Below are 18,298 nucleotides of genomic sequence, written 5' to 3'. Positions count from 1 at the left end.
GGCCGAGAAAATGCAAGACGCGGGGTGTAAGAGGACAGCGGAGCAGGTCCGCGTACGGTGGAAGCATCTGAAGCAAAACTACGGCAACTCTAAAAAGCAAAACCAGACAGGTGGACACAGCCGTGTCCAGTGTCCGTTTTCAGACTTGCTGGAGGAGCTGCTAGGGAGGCAGACGTTCCCTGCCGAGGAAAACGGCGAGGACATGGGATTCCCTCCTGTGGGATTCAGCCCTTCCACCTCAGGTGAGTGGTTACAGGTACCTGACTTCAGTGATATAATGTTAGCTCCCACATTTACACAGAGTAACGGTGTGTGTTGTGGATGTAGAGAGTGTACTGGGGGCTGAGGACCTCGAAGACACAATGGAGGTTAACCAGCAGGCTGAGGAGGACTCTGAGGTGGAAGGGAGAAGCACTCCTCAGCATCCAAGGACCACCAGCACACCTACACCAGATGCAGCTGGTAAGTTCTCCTATATATTTTATTAATTTTTTTCTATCCTGTTCTGGACTTTTTGTTTTTATTAGTTTCTCTCTCTCTAAAAAAAAAAAGTAACTAGTGACTTAAGTTTTTCCCCTGGTCCCTGGCTTTTGCAGGGACAACAACAATAAACCCCGCGAGGAGGAGTAGGCGTAGTGCACAGAATATGGACACACTTTTCCAGAGGCTGGAGGACATAAATAACACCTTGAGGCAACATTTGAGGGAGAGTGGGGAGAGGGAGGAACGGCTGGTTCAACGAATTATTGACAGCAATGCCAGTTTGGTCGCTGCGCTCCTGGAGGGCATCCAGAGCTTGCGCCCACCCACCCATCCACACCCCACAATGTCTCCACATCCAGACTCCACAGTGCATCCACATCCAGGCCCCACTATGCCTCCACAGCCACTGATAGAACACATAAAAGATGAAGAAGAAGAATCAGATTGTCCATGAATAGCCACCATCTCTAATCTTTAGCGATTTCAATTATATAAAAGAATACACTCTACAATTCCGTTTGTGTAACAACCACAAAAAACACACCTGTTGCAAAATGGGGCGGATCTCCTCCAAGTCAAGAGACATATCCTCGTTCATTTTCAGGAACTCCCTCAGGTTCATGTCAAGTTTCTCGAACTCCAGACAGTAATGACCGTTGAAGTTGAAAGAGTCGTTCAGACTGATGACGTTAAACTTATCTGAGTTGAGGGCTTTCATTGTTTTCAGGATGGCCTCCTGGAATCATGACAGATGGAGAGAAGGTTGACGTAAACACACTTGCCATCAACTGAACATATCAAATGATAACACACAATTACCTCCTCCTTCGAATCGCCGATGGCGTTCTTTTTTACGAATATTTTTAGAGCCACAGTTTCTTCAGTGGTCACCTTCCGGCATTGAGTAACCAACCCATAGGCACCAAACCCCAGGATTGCCTGCACTTCATAATCTGTAGTGGGAGAGGTGATCCGGTCTCCAATATTGACTTTAATGTCCTCCTCTTCATCGGAGCAAACGGGTAAAAGATCCTGTTGATTCTCACACACCTCACAGGAGAGGCAAAAACAAACTTTAGATATATAGTTCCTGTGCATACAGCAGAAGTGCACACGCAGGGATTCATTCTGTCAAACACTGTCAGGATCAATAAAAACCAAAAACCCACAAAAGTAGATTAATATATAATATATATATATACAATAAACTGCATGACAATAAAAATACTAATGAAAATATAATGTTTCTACTATCCTTCCTTTATTTTAGGTTTCTCTTTTCCAAGTTGTCTGATGGTGTGTTTGTGTTCAATTCTCACACTGGCTCATTCAGTGTACATATGTTTTATGCTGTGCTTTGATGTCAAAGCCATGTTAAAATTGTTTTTTTTTTTTACTGTGCATTAAGCTGTCGGTGTCAGTTTCCTGTATTTGTCTGCTTGGACAATGATGCTAGGGTTTTGGGTGATTCGTCCTCGAATTCCCTCATATATGAGAAGTAAAACTAAACTACGCTAAATGACATATTGTCGTACTAGTATGCTGGATCTGATTGATTCAATAACTTACCACATGATCCATTTATGATATGTGATGCTAATGTGGTTTGGTAAAGAGGATTAATGAACCAAATGCGTTAACGTTTTCCTCAAATGACTGCTCTGATGTCCAGGGTGCAAATAACTGACAAAGCCTGACAATTTTAATAGTTGCCTTGGTTTAGAATTCTTTCATCACTTTGATGTGAAACCAAAGGCTTAGAATGTTAAAATATAATGCTCTGTTTCTATAATAACATTACTTTTCACCTTCAATTAGTTGCCCCCCAGCTCCTCATAACCATAGGTACCTTTGTGCAGTGTTGGTGCGTTTTTTCAATTTTCTGTATTGCAGTGATATCGTATTGTTATTTTTTTTTCAGACCATTAAAAATGTAAATATAAGTACTTTAATATATATATATATATATATATATGTCTTCAGTGGTAGATGTACCCTGCTCCCCATAATGAGAAAGATCAAAGTACAAATGCCTAAATTATGTCATAAGTTTTAGTTTAGCATAGCTAGCAGAAAAGCTAACCAATTGTCAGAGAAAAGCAAAGTATAACAGCAATATGATACTTGGATGTGCTGCAAACTTTGCAGCATAAAGAAAATAGAATTTGCCACATAGAATCGAATGTGGCAAATACACATACGGTATATTTATCTACCTTAACAACACAGCGTCGCATGATTTAAAAACACCAGTAAAATATATCTAAACATCGGTAAATACTCTTTTGTGCTAAGTCTTTTAATTGTTTACCTAAAATTCGACAGTGGACTTTACAAAGTACATCAAATAGAAGAAATGGAAAAACATAAAAAAAAAAAAAAGTGAAATGTTGACACTGTACGTTCCTCCATTTCATGACACTTCAGCTCATCAGAAGTACACATCTCCGACTGGTTTCTTCAACAACATCCTGCTACTCTTTACATACTGTATGGTTCATAACGTAACGTCTCCACAGTTTTTAACCAGTGTGCTTAATCTGCATCAGTCTTGTGGAAAAATCCCTTTATCAAGGCTTCCCTCTCTGGGAAATGAAAGGCAGAGCAAATTGTGCAGTAAAATGCACAGCATGAGGCCAAATTGCATCCAAAGCATGAAATAATTTGTGTGATTTTGATTGGTTTCCATGCTCCAAACGAAAGTGAGACCCAGAAAAAAAAAAGTTCAGAAATGTTTAGAATACCATGTAGACAAAGGCATTTAAATAGACATTTGCAGCGAGTGAGCGAAACACTTGCTTTTTACTTGACTTGATGTTGCAGGATATAAAAAAGCAGCAGTGTTGCTCTGTGATGGATTTTCATGTCACAAAGACCTGACGCTATATCTCGGTCTGTTTGCACATGAGAAGCTCTGCTGCACTAAACATTACAAAAGATCTACAGGTCTAGAAAAGTGCAAAACACATCAATTACTCTAGAAAACTCTGTCTTTCTTTTAAAGGTCCGGTGTGTTACATTTAAGAGTTGTAATTGACCATAACACCCTCTAGTATGGTTGTATAAGTAATAACTGCTTTAATGACTGCTTACGATAATGTACTTTGGGCAAGAACCTTGCTTTATGGAGGCTGTTTTCTTGTACTACCATGTGTCTACAGCAGCCACCATACTGTAGTTTGATGCAGTCCATGGTCTCACCAGTAGGTGTCAACAATTCCTTCACACTGGACCTTTAACTTTCCATATCTATTTGTAGATTGGTTGAATTATGCATTAGATAACATTCTATCTATTTGTCACTCAAACGTTCACCTGCCACAGTGGATTTTACCTGATATTAACTCAGTGGACACTGATCAAAAGTCAGTCATTGAAGATCAGGTCCTTTCCAAACTGAAAATTAGAATTTATTTTCACGCCAATAGGCCGATAATGTCAGGTTGACACAAAGTTCAAAGTCAGACGTTATTTCAGTCAACATCAGGATGAGCTGTCGGACGGCGTTTCCCACTCCACCTGGTTTCTCGGAGGAAAACACGCTCCGTTGCTGGGAATCTGCTGGATCTCCGTAGCGTCTGACGGGAAATCCCAGCACCAGACGGGTACGTCATCGCAAGCAGCGCTCAACGTGTCGCGAGAAGCTGACATGTCTTGTCCTTGTAACGCCATACTCCCACCACAGTGTGCATCACTCATATCGCTGTTGCTGTAGTGCAGGTCAGGTTGTGAGAGACACCCAGCATCACTGATCAAGCCTGAATTACCCAAGTCGATCAAGGTGTTGTTTTCATCGATCCCTAGTCCAAAGCTCTCCAGCATGTCCATGACTGACGGTGTGGGTGGACCACTGGGGGTCTCCTCCTCGATAAGACTCAGCGTGGGCAAGATGTCCACCAACTCTGCCATCTCCATTGGTCGGATTACCTCGGTGATGCTGGAGGGAAAGTCCGGTTCGCCGTTGAAGGACTCCTGCGTGTGCAAAACGGTAAACCCTGCATCCAGCTGTGCAACAGCAGCCGGCTCGAGTCCAGATTCAATTAAGGCGCTTGCACATCCCATTTCAGATCCAGGGCCGATGCTTGTCAAGTCTAATGTTGACTGGGCAGTGATGTCGACAGGGTACCCTCCCTTTGCGACGCCCTCCATCAACACCAGCGCAGCCTCTTCTGGGACGACCATGATTCCCGCGGGAGTGGAGACTTCAGCAGTGACGACGTTAGGTGGAGTCGAACTGACCAAATTCTCTGAAAGAGACGTGAGGAAATCGTCACACACCCTTAAAAAAGGTATTATATCATTTCTTTTTAAAAACAAAACTAAAACAGGAAAACACTCTGATGTAGATGTTTATTTTTGTAGTTTTAGTTTTGGCGAGATACAAAATCGGAACCTTTATAAAAAGGTTCTACCTGGAGCCAAAAAGGGTTCTCCTATGAGGACAAGCCGAAGAAACTTATATGGTTCTAATTAGCACTTTAAGTGTCGGTAATATGTGTTGAAAGTGGTACCTGAGTGGACTACATGTATTGCTTATTAACTATGGTGTTAATCTAGTACATCTACTATTTGACTGCCTCCGTTTTTAAAATGGAGAATAATAAATCTGTGCAAGATTTCACAACATCGTCTTGATTGTACCTGTGATGGCTCTCTGTGCATATGTCAGACTGGGCCAGGTCAGTCTGGAGGTCAAACTCTCCTCATCGTCCTCACCGTCGGGACGTGGCGGTGGGTCTCCGCCCATCACCAGACCCAGAGGCACAGCCCCCACCCACTGCTTGGACCGCACACACTGTAGACAGTCCATGATCCAGCGGGCATCGCGCCACACCACATCCAGACGCTAAGAACACAGGAAAAATACATTATAGGGCAGTGATGGTCGATGAAAACCCAGAGAGAGGTCCACATAGAGAAGATCTTACATGGGCGACGTCTGTGATGCGGTTGAGCCTGTCTCGGGCTTCCTGCACCTCCTTGGTGTCCAACGCCTCCCGCAGAGCCTGCTGGGCCAGATGAGTGTCCAGCTCCAGTCTCACCCAGGCCTGGCAGTACTGAGACAGGAAGCCCCTTTCATACGTCCAGAAGTGAACTGGGGAGTGGAGAGGAAAGACAAATTGCGACACACAAAAAGTGTCAGGAACTCATCATAGTAGGAATCAAAGTTTTAACATTAGCTATCGACTATGGGTCGACACCTACCTAACTCAAAGATCTGCAGAGGCATGGTGAGACCGGGCTCCTTGGTGCCCAACAGAGGCCAGTAACTGGAGCTAAAGTCCTCGCTGGGAGGCAGCAGCAGCAGCATGGACAGATTATCTCCAAACTGCAGCAGCTCTCGAGTGTACACACCATATTGGTAGGCCTGTCGGGAAGAGCGCAGAACTGAATTTCACTATGCACAGACGGAGAAACCAATCCACTTTATTACCATTACATGTGTCAGATGCAGAATTTTCAAATGGTGACTTTTTTTTTTTACCCTGTAGAGGGGGATGTTGAGCTTTGTCAGGAGATGTGTGATCGCCGCTCTCAGAGACCTGACAAAATCCACCAGTCCGCTGCTCTCCATCAAGCTTTCGTCGTCACCAGTCAACAGGTTCTGAACACTGCCACTGATGGTCGTGTAAACATGACTCTGAAGCCACGCCCACTCCTCTCTGGCACACGGCAATGCAGGAAAAAACGCATTAAGAGTTTTCTACTCATGACTCATTAATCACTAATCACTAAAACTGTTGTTACCTGGTCACGTGGGCGTTGTGTCGAACCCGTGTGTGGCAGAGAAGATTAGGCAGCCTCTGTGGCACCAGGACCCTGATCTGTTCTACTGAGCTGCACAGTTTAAGGATGCCCACGTACAGACCTGCCTGTGCCCACTGGACGCTGTGCCTGTGGAAGTACAGCTTCTCCTGGAAAACAGAGCGAATGTACGGTGCGTGTGAGGTGCTGTTTTTAAAGCAACACATGCTGAAAATAACTGCAACATTGTGTCACATTTAGCTTCAATGTTTGAAAAAATGGTGTGAATTGTTTCAAAGTCACTTTTTAGCACATCATGATAATGTATGTTCAAGTTTATTTCCCCCACTAACGTTGTTTTCATTCGTTATTTGATTCTATAATATTTATATTAAGCATTTAGATTTAACATTTATATTTATATTTAGCATTTAGATTTAATATTTAGATTTAACATGTATATTTATATATAGCATTTGGATTTAGCATTTAGCTTTAACATTTAGATATATTATTTAGATTTAATATTTATATTTAGCATTTAGATTTAACATTTATATTTATAGTTAGCATTTATATTTAATATTTATATTTAACTTGTATATTTATATTTAGCATTTGGATTTAGCATTTAGCTTTAGCATTTAACTTTAACATTTAGATTTAATATTTATATTTAGCATTTATATTTAGCATTTAGCTTTAACATTTAGATTTAGTTAGCTTTAGCATTTAGATTTAACATTTGGATTTAGCTTTAGCATTTAGATTTAATATTTATATTTAGCATTTAGCTTTAACATTTAGATTTTGCATTTAACATTTAGGTGTAACATTGAATATTTAGATTGAACTATTGAATACATTACTATTTGTAAAAGTGCTCAAAAGTGACTTTAAAAAATTCACAACACTTTTTCAAACATTGTTTGAAGCTAAAAAACAAGCTAACAAACTTATTTTCAGCATGTGCTGCTTACAAACGGCGCCTCATAGATGCGGGGGTTGAAGGTTTTTACGAGACATGATTCAGGTGGACAGCAGTAGAAACATGGCTTAACAATCAAGCAGTATACTCTTATAACTTATATATTGTGCTACATATATCATTAATTGTGATAATGTGCAGCACAAATACACAGTGTCAGATATTTCCTTTCTCTCTTTTACACACACAGACTAAATCCAGCGTCACCTTGAGCTGCTCAAAGAGCATGTCCATGGCCGTGGGCTCAGGCAGGAGAGGAGCTCTGTTGCGGTTCTTTTCCAGGCGGACCAGGGTCATCCAGTGGAGCGGAGGGTCTGGAGGGCTTCAAGTGGAGCGGACGAGGTGTTAGGGTATACATCAACATACGAAAGAAACCGAGAATATTCTTAGATGTAGGTCAAAACGGTCATTGCGTTTACATGGAAAGAGGTGGATAAGCCTCCTTCTTTTGCCCTATAGGAAAAGATCACATATGCTACTACGAGCAACTGGGACCCTTTCATTATGTTTTCTTCTTGGTGTGAGGGAGTGAGGAAGTGAGGTGGAGTCTATTCTTTTATCAGAACCTGAGGTTAAATCCTCCACTAATCTGTGTGCTGTGTGTGGAGGAAATAAAAGCTTGATTAACATAATCACACCAAAAAAAAGCTCTTTCTCACTTGGGAGGATTTGGAAACTCCTTCAATGTCACCAGCAGCACGTTGCCCTGCCGGTCTTTCAGCGGTTCGTAGTACACCCTGCCCAGGTCTGTTGTTCCCATGGAAGACTGATGGTAACGGCGATGGCGGAGATATAAAACAGAAACATGAGGATGTTATGTATTAACGCAGTGAAACTCAAGTATGCGGCCTGCGTTGCATTAATCCATGACATAAAAGAAATATAGATGCAGATGTATGAAGAGTAGGAGGAAGAAGACGCGTAAAGAGGTAATTAAAGTAGCAATTAACCTATTTTAATGCTTCGTATTGTGCAGAGTAAGCTGCTTAGCCTCCTACCTGCAGCTGGGAAACCGCTCTTAAAATGTTGTGCCTGTTCTGAAGGAGCGAGGAGGATGATGAGTGAGCAGTGGAAAGGGACTGCTGCAGCCACGGCACTTGTTGCCATGCACACGACAACTGCAAGAAGTGTAATGACAAATAATTCTTATAGCAGTTGGTAAAAGTTGCAGTTTACATCTATTTTAACAAAAGCATTCAAAAAGTACACTACCGTTCAAAAGTTTGGGGTCACCTATGCAACTAATTTTTTTTTTTGTTTTCCATTAAAAGTCACACTTGTTCATCAAAGGAGCCTTCTAACGCGATTAGCAAACACTATGTATGTACATATTCCATTAAAAACCAGACACTTGCAGCTAGAATAGTCATTTACCACATTAACAATGTATAGAGTGTATTTCTGATTCATTTATTGTTTTATTATTTATTTATACATTATTCAATGCGCTTTTCCTTCAAAGATAAGGACATTTCTAAGTGAGCCCAAACTTCTGAACGGCAGTGTACATGATTGATTATGAAAACAATCACTATTGACTTAGTTTGAAATTGATTTGCAGTGTGTAAACAGTGTCACTGAAAAGGTCACCTTGGCAAACCAAAGGAAGTCGTGGGTGATGGAGGTGGAGCAGCACTGGATCTCAACCATGGGGATTTGATCTTCAGCTGTGACCAGAATGTTTTCCTTGTAGTAGAACACAGTTGCCAAGTACACGCCCCTGATGAGATCCAAGTAAGAGCTTCAACATTCATCTTTTCACAGAGCAAAACAATAGTCCAGGACAGCAGAGGTTTTTCAAACATTTTAACATTCTAATCACGCTCCTTGTCACTGTGAATAATAGGGATGTCCCCGATCATTTTCTTTAGACACCAACCCCCGATGCGATCTTTGTACTGTTCAGTATCTGCTGATACACAGTCCCAATCCAATACTTGTATTTGTCTGGATGAAAGAACTGCAGAGTACACTGAGAAACACTGTTCCCCAATGTTCTAAAATATTGTTCCTTTCAATTAATTTGTGTTTTTCTTATATATTTCAATACTCTTTTTGGATTCATTTTTTTTTACCATAAGAGGAAGGAACCTTATGGTAAAAAAAAAAAATCATGAAAAAAAAGACAATAAAAGTCTTGTTATATCCTCAAATAACACTCTAGGTTTGACATTTTTTAATTTCCAAGTATTTCAATGAGACATACTTTTTTTCAAATCTTTTTTGTCAAATTGTTGACTTTTTTTTTAAATTTTGGACGACAAACCGCGGTATGACTTGTTTGTCATATTTTGGACAAATGTATTACATTTTTTTTTACTTTTTTTGTCAACTTTTGGTCAACTTTTTTTTTTTTTTTACTTATTTTGTCATATTTTGGACGGCATACTTAATTTTTTTTTTTTTTTTAATTTGGACAACATATTTTTAAAGGTTTAACAGGACCAGTAGTCCTCATAGAGACCAGAACCTGGTCCTAATGAAGCACAGCCTAATTTTCTGAGAGAGGGGGTTAACTTTAGGGCTAACATTTGAATCGTGGTTAGGTTAAGGTTAGGGTTAGGGATAACGCTAACCCTAGGCTGTCCAAATAAATGGAAGTAAATGCAGGATCCTGAGAAGAACAGCTGAGCAGACCTGTGTGTGTGTGTGCCACAGTGCACCATGCAGAAGACAAAGCGAACCGGAGCTGATTAAAACAATGCACACAGGTAATAAGAGATAAACGTCACTCCGATTCTGTCCCAAATAAAGCCCTGCTACAGTCTAGAACCCAGTATCACTATAATAAAGTGGCTTACAGCTGCTGTTTATGGGAAGACCTGCAAGTCCCATAAATGATTAGGGTGACAGATGACCTCCAATCAGATAAAAACAATATTCCCAGATTAACTCAGATCCAATACTAAAGACTGGGATAAACCCCTTGATAACACTCGATGTGATTAATGAGCAAATGGAGATCGAATTGGTTTGGCTTGTTTGTTGTTTGTCTTCGCTGCAGTAATTACATCCCATTTAATGTCACTGCTCATATCCTCCAGGTACACTGTGACAGGTGAGACAGATGGAGCGACTACCTCTGCAGGAGGCGAACAAACTTGGTGGCAGACTGGAACAGTTGTTTGATGCCACGAGACACAGACAGACGCTTGCTGGGACTCTGGGGCTTAGAGCTCTCTGTGGAGGAGGAGGAGAGAGGAGGAGGATCGGAATCACTTCATGTGTAAGTACTGTATATTCACTGTGCACACACAAAATATTTGACTTGTGACTTGCTTAACTCGTGTTTTCAGACATTTCACAATGTTTTAACACAGTGACAAGGTCAATTTCTGCTCTAGCACAGAGCATCGTATCATTTTCCTTGAGGAACTCTATGTGATTATGAGGCAAAAATCAGCCTTTTTTGCATTTATTTCACAATTTAATGACAGAAATGTTGCTATTATGTTGATATTATGACAAAAAGGAATGTAAATGTAAGTAAATGTGTGTTGTTGTATGACTTAAGCCCCCCTGTGTTACCTATGCAGTATCCTCTGTAGTGTGGTTCCTTGGGATCTTGTAGCAGTTTAGTCACTAGGTCCTCGTGGTTTCTGAACTGTGACTTCACACCAATGCACTCTCTCCAACCTGCGCAGGGAGCAAGAGAGAAACAAAAGACTGTGTTTATTTTCATGCAATTCGGGGGAAATCATCCATGCCGTTATAGGAACTCATCTGCAACTGCCTTTTCATATCTCGGCAATAAGGACGCAAGAGCAACTGTACAAAACTCTTACATATGTCACCTTTAAGTTAAGCTGACCATCACGTTAGATTTTGTGATTTTGTGCACTATTCTTCAACATCCTGCTTGGTTTTCGACTGTGTTTGTTCTATTTTCATAAGGTTTTAGTTTAGCTATTTATTTATTCATAGGCTCTATTTTAGCAGTGTTACTTTAGCTCTGTTATTACTCTGGAAGCTACTGGACCCGAGTAAAGAATCTCGATCCTTCGTGTGTTTTTTTAACACATTTGAATAAAAATACATCTAAATGTGAATTCTGATTTGTTTACATTTATTTGATTTATTTCCCATTCCAAATATATAGGCCTTTTTTTTTTTTGCTTCATGCGTTAAAGCTACGGTACGTAACCTTTAGTCATTTGTTGTTGTTGATGTTATTATTCTGCCTCTGTCTGTTTTTTTGTGAACAGAAACAATTCAACATTATTTATATTCTGTCAAGCAAAACTATCAGACCTGACTAAGGGGGTATAGGGGCGGATGTGGGCAAGAATAATATACTGTAGCCCATCAAGCTTTCTCAGCAGTAGAATTCTATTCTGAAACTTTCTGTGGGCACTTATTTGTGTTTTCCGTCCTACTCCAACCTGCATGCAGCTGTCACGCTTAATTAGCACAATGTTGCCGATGCCTCTGTCTGTCTTGACGAATCACGGTGGTTCACAATCACAATGGTTAAAAGTATTAGCAGTTTTAAGTGGGAAGTAGCAGCAAGCGATGCAGTGAGAAAACCGGCACTGGTTGTGGCATGCAAAAACGATTACGTGCCAAATTCAAACTCAAAGCAGCGCGGCGACAAGGCAGCTGACTCACAGTGACATCTTTAATTATTCACGTTTTAATAATTCACTCATCTACTGGCCATGAGTGGATTCCGCTGCTTTCATGTCAAAGCTACATGCCAGCCAAGTCGTTTAATTACACTGGGACACAGTGAAAAAGAATGGAGCCCATTCGCAGTATAGGAAAGGCCACATTCATCCAGGTTTGCAGTTCAGTATACTCACTGGAGGGGGCAGCGCAGACTGGAGTAGAGCACTGAGGTGGGCCCCATCCTTTCACATTGTAGGCACTCGCTCTTACAAAGTAATGCACTCCCTGCGTTCAGAGAAGCACCAGACTGCCAAATTATTACCATGCATTAACCTCGTGAATCCTGTGTTTTACAAAGAAATCATGCATACACTGCTCTCATAATTAATCATTCATCTGGTAAGGTAATAACCAGTATATATATGTATTCATATATGTGTATAGATATATATTAGTGCTGGGCGCATTAATGGAATCAACGTTAACGCACGGTGTGTTTCCATGACGGAAAAAGACTCGCGTGACGTCATGTTTATGTGACTCCGGATTGTTAAAATGAGTCTCTGAAGTAACGCTAAACTTCTTTTCGTTTAATAAACAGACCGCTCCAGTTCGACTGTAGGCGCGCTGACTGGCGCTAAAAGGAGCTAATGCAGCTAACGGAGCTAACTGGTAAACGGTGCCTGGACTCTGGTGTTGCGGCACGTAAACATGACGTCACGCGCGTCTTTTTCCGTCATGGAAACACGTCGTGTGTGAGTCAACGTGCGCTAACCTAGTGCCCAGCACTTATATATGTATGTATGTATATATTTATATATATCTATGTATATTTTTATATACAGTATATGTATATATTTTTATATGTATGTACATATTTATTTATTTAATATATTTCTGTATATTGTGCAAATGGTACGTTTTCTGGCATAAGGACCAGCAGTTCGAACCAAAACCTGGTCCTACCTCATTTCTGAATAACTGGTTAAGTATAGAGCTCAGGTTTGAATTGTGGTTAGGGTAAGGGATGAACTGGTTATTATGGTTAATGTTAATGCTTTGGTTAGACTGTCCAAATGAATGGAATTTGGAAGGTTGGCTACACAAACCTGTGTGTGTAGTGTGTGTGTGTGTGCGTCTGTGCATGTGTGTTTTTCTGCACGACTTACTGCGGTGAGCCCCTTGACACTATAGGTAGGATTCTTTGTTTCTGTAACTTGGGCTGAGCCAAGGATGCGTTTGAAGCTGGCTGAGGTGCTCCATTCCACTGTGAACACAAAACAATGTCCCTGGCAGATTATTCACTCCTTTCTCAAATCCCACATGAATTTTAAACAAAGAGAAATGCTGAGCCCCGGCATAACCCTTGGCTGACTGCAGCAAACTAGACGCACACATACAGTACACGCCAAGTTCGTTTAAGTGTGAGACATTAATTATAATGGACACAATAAATATTCCATTATTTCCTTTAATTGTCCATCAGGCCTCTGTCCATGTTTATTCATACCTCCCATAAGCAATTCATGTAGCCCTCTATTTATTCTTCCACCCACCCATTATAAATAATTTTACCACCTACCTTTGTGGCGTGTGATGAGCCCAATAGTGTCACCTTCTGGCTCTTTGATTGACACGAACAAAGAGGTTGTACTGGTCACCACGATGGACACAAGAGTGGGAGGGCCGGGGAGTTCTGGGGGAAGCATTTAAACGAAAAAAATGTGATCCTATTCAAATATCACTTATCTTTGTTGTTATGAGGTTGTGAAATTATAACCCTCACACAGAGATGACACCTAACAAGTTTGTGTGTGTGTGTGTGTGTGTGTTGCGAGAGTAATTCATTTGGTGCAGCATAACAGCTACTGTGCTCAGGCAACTCTCAGCCATAACAACTGTGATCATAAAACTGGAAGTGATTAATGGAGAAATGAAATGTGAGCTGTGCCCGAGATGTTCACAAGGGGCAATTACTGTAAGTGCAAAGGTGATATTATTACATCATTAAAAAAAAAACAAAAAAAACGAAAACATGAGCACTGTGGATAAGAGAGAAAACTAGGTTGGTGTGGGGAAAAAAGAGCAATAATAGGTTCCTGATTTGACAAACTTCACCTGCAACGAGGCACATAGTGGAGCCATTAATCACAACGGGGTTCACTCATATTTGCCGTTCATTATCATCTATTTTTTTCTAGAAATTGACATCATATTCTATTGAGGAATACCTGAAAATAGTTATTAAGACCACACCTCAGGAAAAAAGCTAAATAATGTTGTAAATCAAGTTAAAAGTAAGCACATTTTTCCATAGACTTCCATTCAAACTGAGCCCTTTTTGCAACCGGAGGTGAAGTTGCCCCCTGGTGGCTAACTGTGACTTCTGTGATCACTCTTAGAAATAATGGCTCCAAACTGTCTTTGTTAGTCGTTACTACCAAATAAAATCAGAAGAAGAAGATTATTGGTTATGGTCTGTATTATATACACTCTTAGAAATAAGGGTTCCAAAAGGGTCCTTCTACAAGGGCTGAGGTTCTACCTGGGGGTTTTCAAGGGTTCTTGGTAACACTTATGGTTCCAGTAAGAACCATTTTGGTACAGAGAACCCTTTAAAACTCCCTTTCCTGATAAAAGGGTCTTAAAAGGGTTCTTGGTGGAACCCTCCAAAAGGGTTCCAGGTAGAACCTTTCTAAAAAGTACACTCTTAGAAATAAAAGTGCTAAGTAGAACCATATAAGGTTCTACGGCTTGTCCTCATAGGAGAACCCTTTTTGGCTCCAGGTAGAACCATCTACCTGGAACCCTTTTGGAGGGTCCCACCAAGAACCCTTTAACCCCCTTTATTCAGGAAAGGGGTTTTAAAGGGTTCTCTGGATAAAAATGGTTCTTACTGGAACCATTAGTGTTACCAAGAACCATTTTTTAGTGTTACCAAGAACTCATTTTTGAAAAATGGTTCCAGGTAGAACCTCAGCCCTTGTAGAAGGTTCCTTTTGGAACCCTTATTTCTAAGAGTGTAGGGCAGAGGAGACTTTAGTAAGGACTACACAAGCCAGTGTGTTGAATTGTGAATGAGGTAAAAGGGGACGGAGGGTATCTGTCAAGAGGACATCTAAGACAGGACAGGAGTAACAAAAGTCCAAATGGGAAATCTTTAAAACTCACAAAAGAGGTTGGGCTGAATACCTGAGTACTCTGGACTTTATCAGCTAGAGATAAATGACTCTGCTGAAAAGTGGAGTGAGGGGGAGAACTGGTTCACTGAAGGACAGAAAATAAGTAGACTGAGAAAATACTCACTCGGTTTCCATTTCAGGGAAGTTTCAGTAACCATCTCAGATCACAATTTCTAATCACCCTCTTTAATTCGCTGAACATTTTTCCATTTCTTTTCATTAATTCATCTTCTGTATTTCACACACAGTCTAATGGAAACCCATCTACTCTGTCCTAACCTGACGGTCAAGAAATGCAAAAACATAAATAAATAAATAAATAGCACTGACCTGTCTTTTGGAAGTTCTCTCTCATCCTGCAGTACAGTTGCATCCGAAGACTCCACAGGTGAATATGTCTCTCAATGTCAGACTGAGCCTGAGGCCCTGCCCCGGTCTTCTTCACCAACTCCTTCTTCTTCGCTAACTCCGTCTTCTTCTCCTCTACCCGTTTGTTGGCCAGTGCCACCAGAGCCTGCAGCTTGAGTTCCCAGTCAGCCGGTTGACACACTGAGAGGACATTTAATGGAGAGGACGACAAAGAGAGTAAGAGAGCATAATACTGTACACTAAAGCGTTCAAAAGTTTGGGCTCACCTATACACTTTTTTTGGTGTTTTCCATTAAATGTCACACTTTTATTCATCAAAAGAGTTGCAAAATGAATAGAAAATATAGTCAAGACATTGACAAGATTAGAAATAATGATTTTTCGTTCGTCAAAGAACCAGCAAAACTGTTTTCAGCTGTTCTAACATCATTGCACAAGGGTTTTCAAGGGTTTTCTAATCATCCAATAGCCTTCTAACGTGATTAGTAAACACAGTATACCATTAGAACACTGGAAATGGGCCTCTATACACCTATGTACATATTCCATTAAAAACCAGACGTTTGCAGCTAGAATAGTCGTTTACCGCATTAACAATGTATTGAGTGTATTTATGATTAATTTAATGTTATATTAATAGAAAAAAAGTGCTTTTCCTTCCAAAATAAGGACCCCAAACTTTTGAACGATAGTGTAGAATATGATTTGTGGTTGTCTGTGGCTTTTCCGGCAACATTTTACAACGTAAAGTGTGGTTATTTAAAAAAATAAATAAAATAACAAGACTCACAAACAGGGTTGTGCCTGGCTCCTGCCTTTGTCAACACATGGAGCAGAGGTGAGTTATGAGTGAGGGCGGCGACGTCCAGGGGAACCAGCCCCTGATCGCTCACCCTGTTGACCCCTTTCTCTCGCTCTTTCTCCCAGTCCTTTTCTTTCCTTTCTCCTCTTTCCCACATGCTTGCTGCTCCTCCTCCTGCTCCTCTATAGCTGGTGTGGTCTCTGGACAGCAGGCTTTGTACGGCCAAAGTGTCCTCATTCTCCACGGCTTCCCACAGGGTGTTGTACTGATGGGGGGCGCATTAGAGGTGTAGGCCCGTGGATAAGTGGGAGATAAAGATTGAAAAAGAGGGTTCATCATTAAAATGACAGAGAGGAGAAGGGAGGGCATAAGTCAGCATGTAGACAGATCAAATCATTTCAGCCATTATGAAAAAACAACTAGAGCTGAAACAATTAATCAATTATTTATTGATTGATAACTATTTTGATAATCGATGAATCAGTTTTTTCATGATTAAAACAAAAACAACATTGTTTTATTTTCTTAAATGTGAATATTTTCATTGTTTCGCGTGCTCCACTTAACAAAGAAATCATTAAAGGTGCATTATGTAATAAAATCTAAAGCAACTGGCTGTAAACTCCTCCTAATATGTCACAGAGACTCAGGAATAATGTTCATATAACAAACTGAACTCACCAACAACAACAGTACAGACAAAATATTTGCATTAAAAACGATGTTTTGCAGACTGCAAATCATGTTTATGTTTTGAAATCATGTTTTTTTGCATGTGGCGCCACCTACCGCCGTCTACCAATCATTGCAGTCAGTAGAGTCTCAGCTGCCGAGCAACCACGGGTTGCCAGTTACATCTGAGCTACAATGGCGGAGAAAACGAAACCTAGGTATTTTCAATTTGAGTGTAGTAACCGTTTTTGGCCACATTCCTATGGCCAAAAATGGTTTGTGGACCAAGATCATCACTTCTAGGTTTGAGAAACACTGGTCAACATTTATTTTTTAACATTTTCTGACATTTTAATGACCAAAATGATTAATCTTCTTGATTAATGATTACAAAAAATAATCATCAGTTGCAGCTCTAAAACCATCCTTTTCATTTCAGACCACATCTCCTCTCAAAATGACACTTACAGCATCTGCAAACTTGCTGTAGTGCCTGAGTGTATCCATTTCCCCGGCCACAGATGCCTCTCCTCCCCTCAGTCTGACCGACAGGTGTCTGTACAGGCGCTTGGGCGAGACGGGACCTAGAGAGCGCCGGCGCTGGTGTTGGTTCCTCATGGATACAGACATGATAGAAAGGGACGTCGGGCAGGAGGAGGAGGAGGAGAGTACAGGAAGACAGAGAACAGCTGAAGAAGAAGGAGCAGAGGTGAATTGGTTAGTTCATGGAGGATAAAAGTGAGATTTGGACCAGAGGCACGTTTTAGGGGAGGTGAAAAGTCATTTGAAACCTGGAGCAGAACATAGTGAGGAAGTAAAGAAACACAATCGTGACTCAGGCTCACACGCATGATTCTACAGTTAAGTAAGGGTGAGAGGACAGGCTGAGCTGAGTGCTATTGTGTGGGCTGATAAATGGAGAGCAGGCACAATAATGCCTGTGTGCGCCATTATTGTCTCTTTTGTTCTTGCGTTTCCCGCTGTCATTATGTCACAGGTTACATTTTTCTCGGAATGAAGAATCTGAGCTCACAAAGCTAACTGATCACCCATCAATCTAGGGGATGAAAGAGAGACTGTTTCTCGTGATGTAAAAGAGACAAACTTCTTTCTTTGTAATACAAGGAAATCTCTTCATATCATCAGCACAGAGGAAAGACGACATAATCGTGTTAAAGTGCAGTAGCGATGGTTCTTAAAGCTCACATAGAGTGATCGCACATATGTTAGTTATGGATGTCTACTTACATACATTAACTTGTTTTTATGGTCAAAAACCTCCTAATTGCTGGAAACGAGCTGATGGAAATCTCTCCTCACTGAAGCTCTCCTCAGCCGCGCTGTTTCAGACTGAAATCTCACCCCCAGAAGACAGACTATGTTGTGATTGGCCAGCCAGCGTAGAGCCTTCCCAACTGTCTTGTGATTGGCCAATACCTGGAAGTGACG

General features: G+C 40.9%; 2 protein-coding genes across 2 annotated transcripts; one reads left to right on the top strand and one right to left on the bottom strand.

Annotated features, from left to right (window-relative positions):
* Nucleotides 1–10: 10 nt before the first annotated feature.
* LOC310933121 (uncharacterized protein) lies at nt 11–1,522 on the top strand (the record flags this gene model as incomplete). The annotated part of the gene is made up of 3 exons (XM_083896543.1): nt 11–242; nt 328–462; nt 597–1,522. The coding sequence occupies 3 exons, from the start codon at nt 11–13 to the stop codon at nt 935–937; spliced, it is 708 nt and encodes a 235-aa protein (XP_083752669.1). The 3' UTR covers nt 938–1,522.
* A 2,444-nt stretch (nt 1,523–3,966) lies between these two features.
* Nucleotides 3,967–17,479, bottom strand: LOC310933120 (ankyrin repeat and fibronectin type-III domain-containing protein 1; the record flags this gene model as incomplete). The annotated part of the gene is made up of 18 exons (XM_083896542.1): nt 3,967–4,730; nt 5,125–5,329; nt 5,412–5,578; nt 5,689–5,851; nt 5,969–6,146; nt 6,232–6,398; nt 7,424–7,538; nt 7,876–7,982; nt 8,215–8,334; nt 8,807–8,936; nt 10,297–10,396; nt 10,745–10,852; nt 12,019–12,109; nt 12,994–13,091; nt 13,407–13,520; nt 15,337–15,555; nt 16,166–16,442; nt 17,318–17,479. 18 exons carry the CDS (start codon nt 17,477–17,479, stop codon nt 3,967–3,969), a joined length of 3,285 nt encoding a protein of 1,094 aa, XP_083752668.1.
* Between the last annotated feature and the right edge of the window lie 819 nt (nt 17,480–18,298).

Source organism: Microchirus variegatus (genome assembly GCF_963457635.1).
Source record: "Microchirus variegatus genome assembly, chromosome: 10".
In the NCBI taxonomy this organism is placed as follows: Eukaryota; Metazoa; Chordata; class Actinopteri; order Pleuronectiformes; family Soleidae; genus Microchirus; species Microchirus variegatus.
Note: the sequence above shows the minus strand (reverse complement) of the source record. Positions and strands in the feature narration are given on the sequence as shown.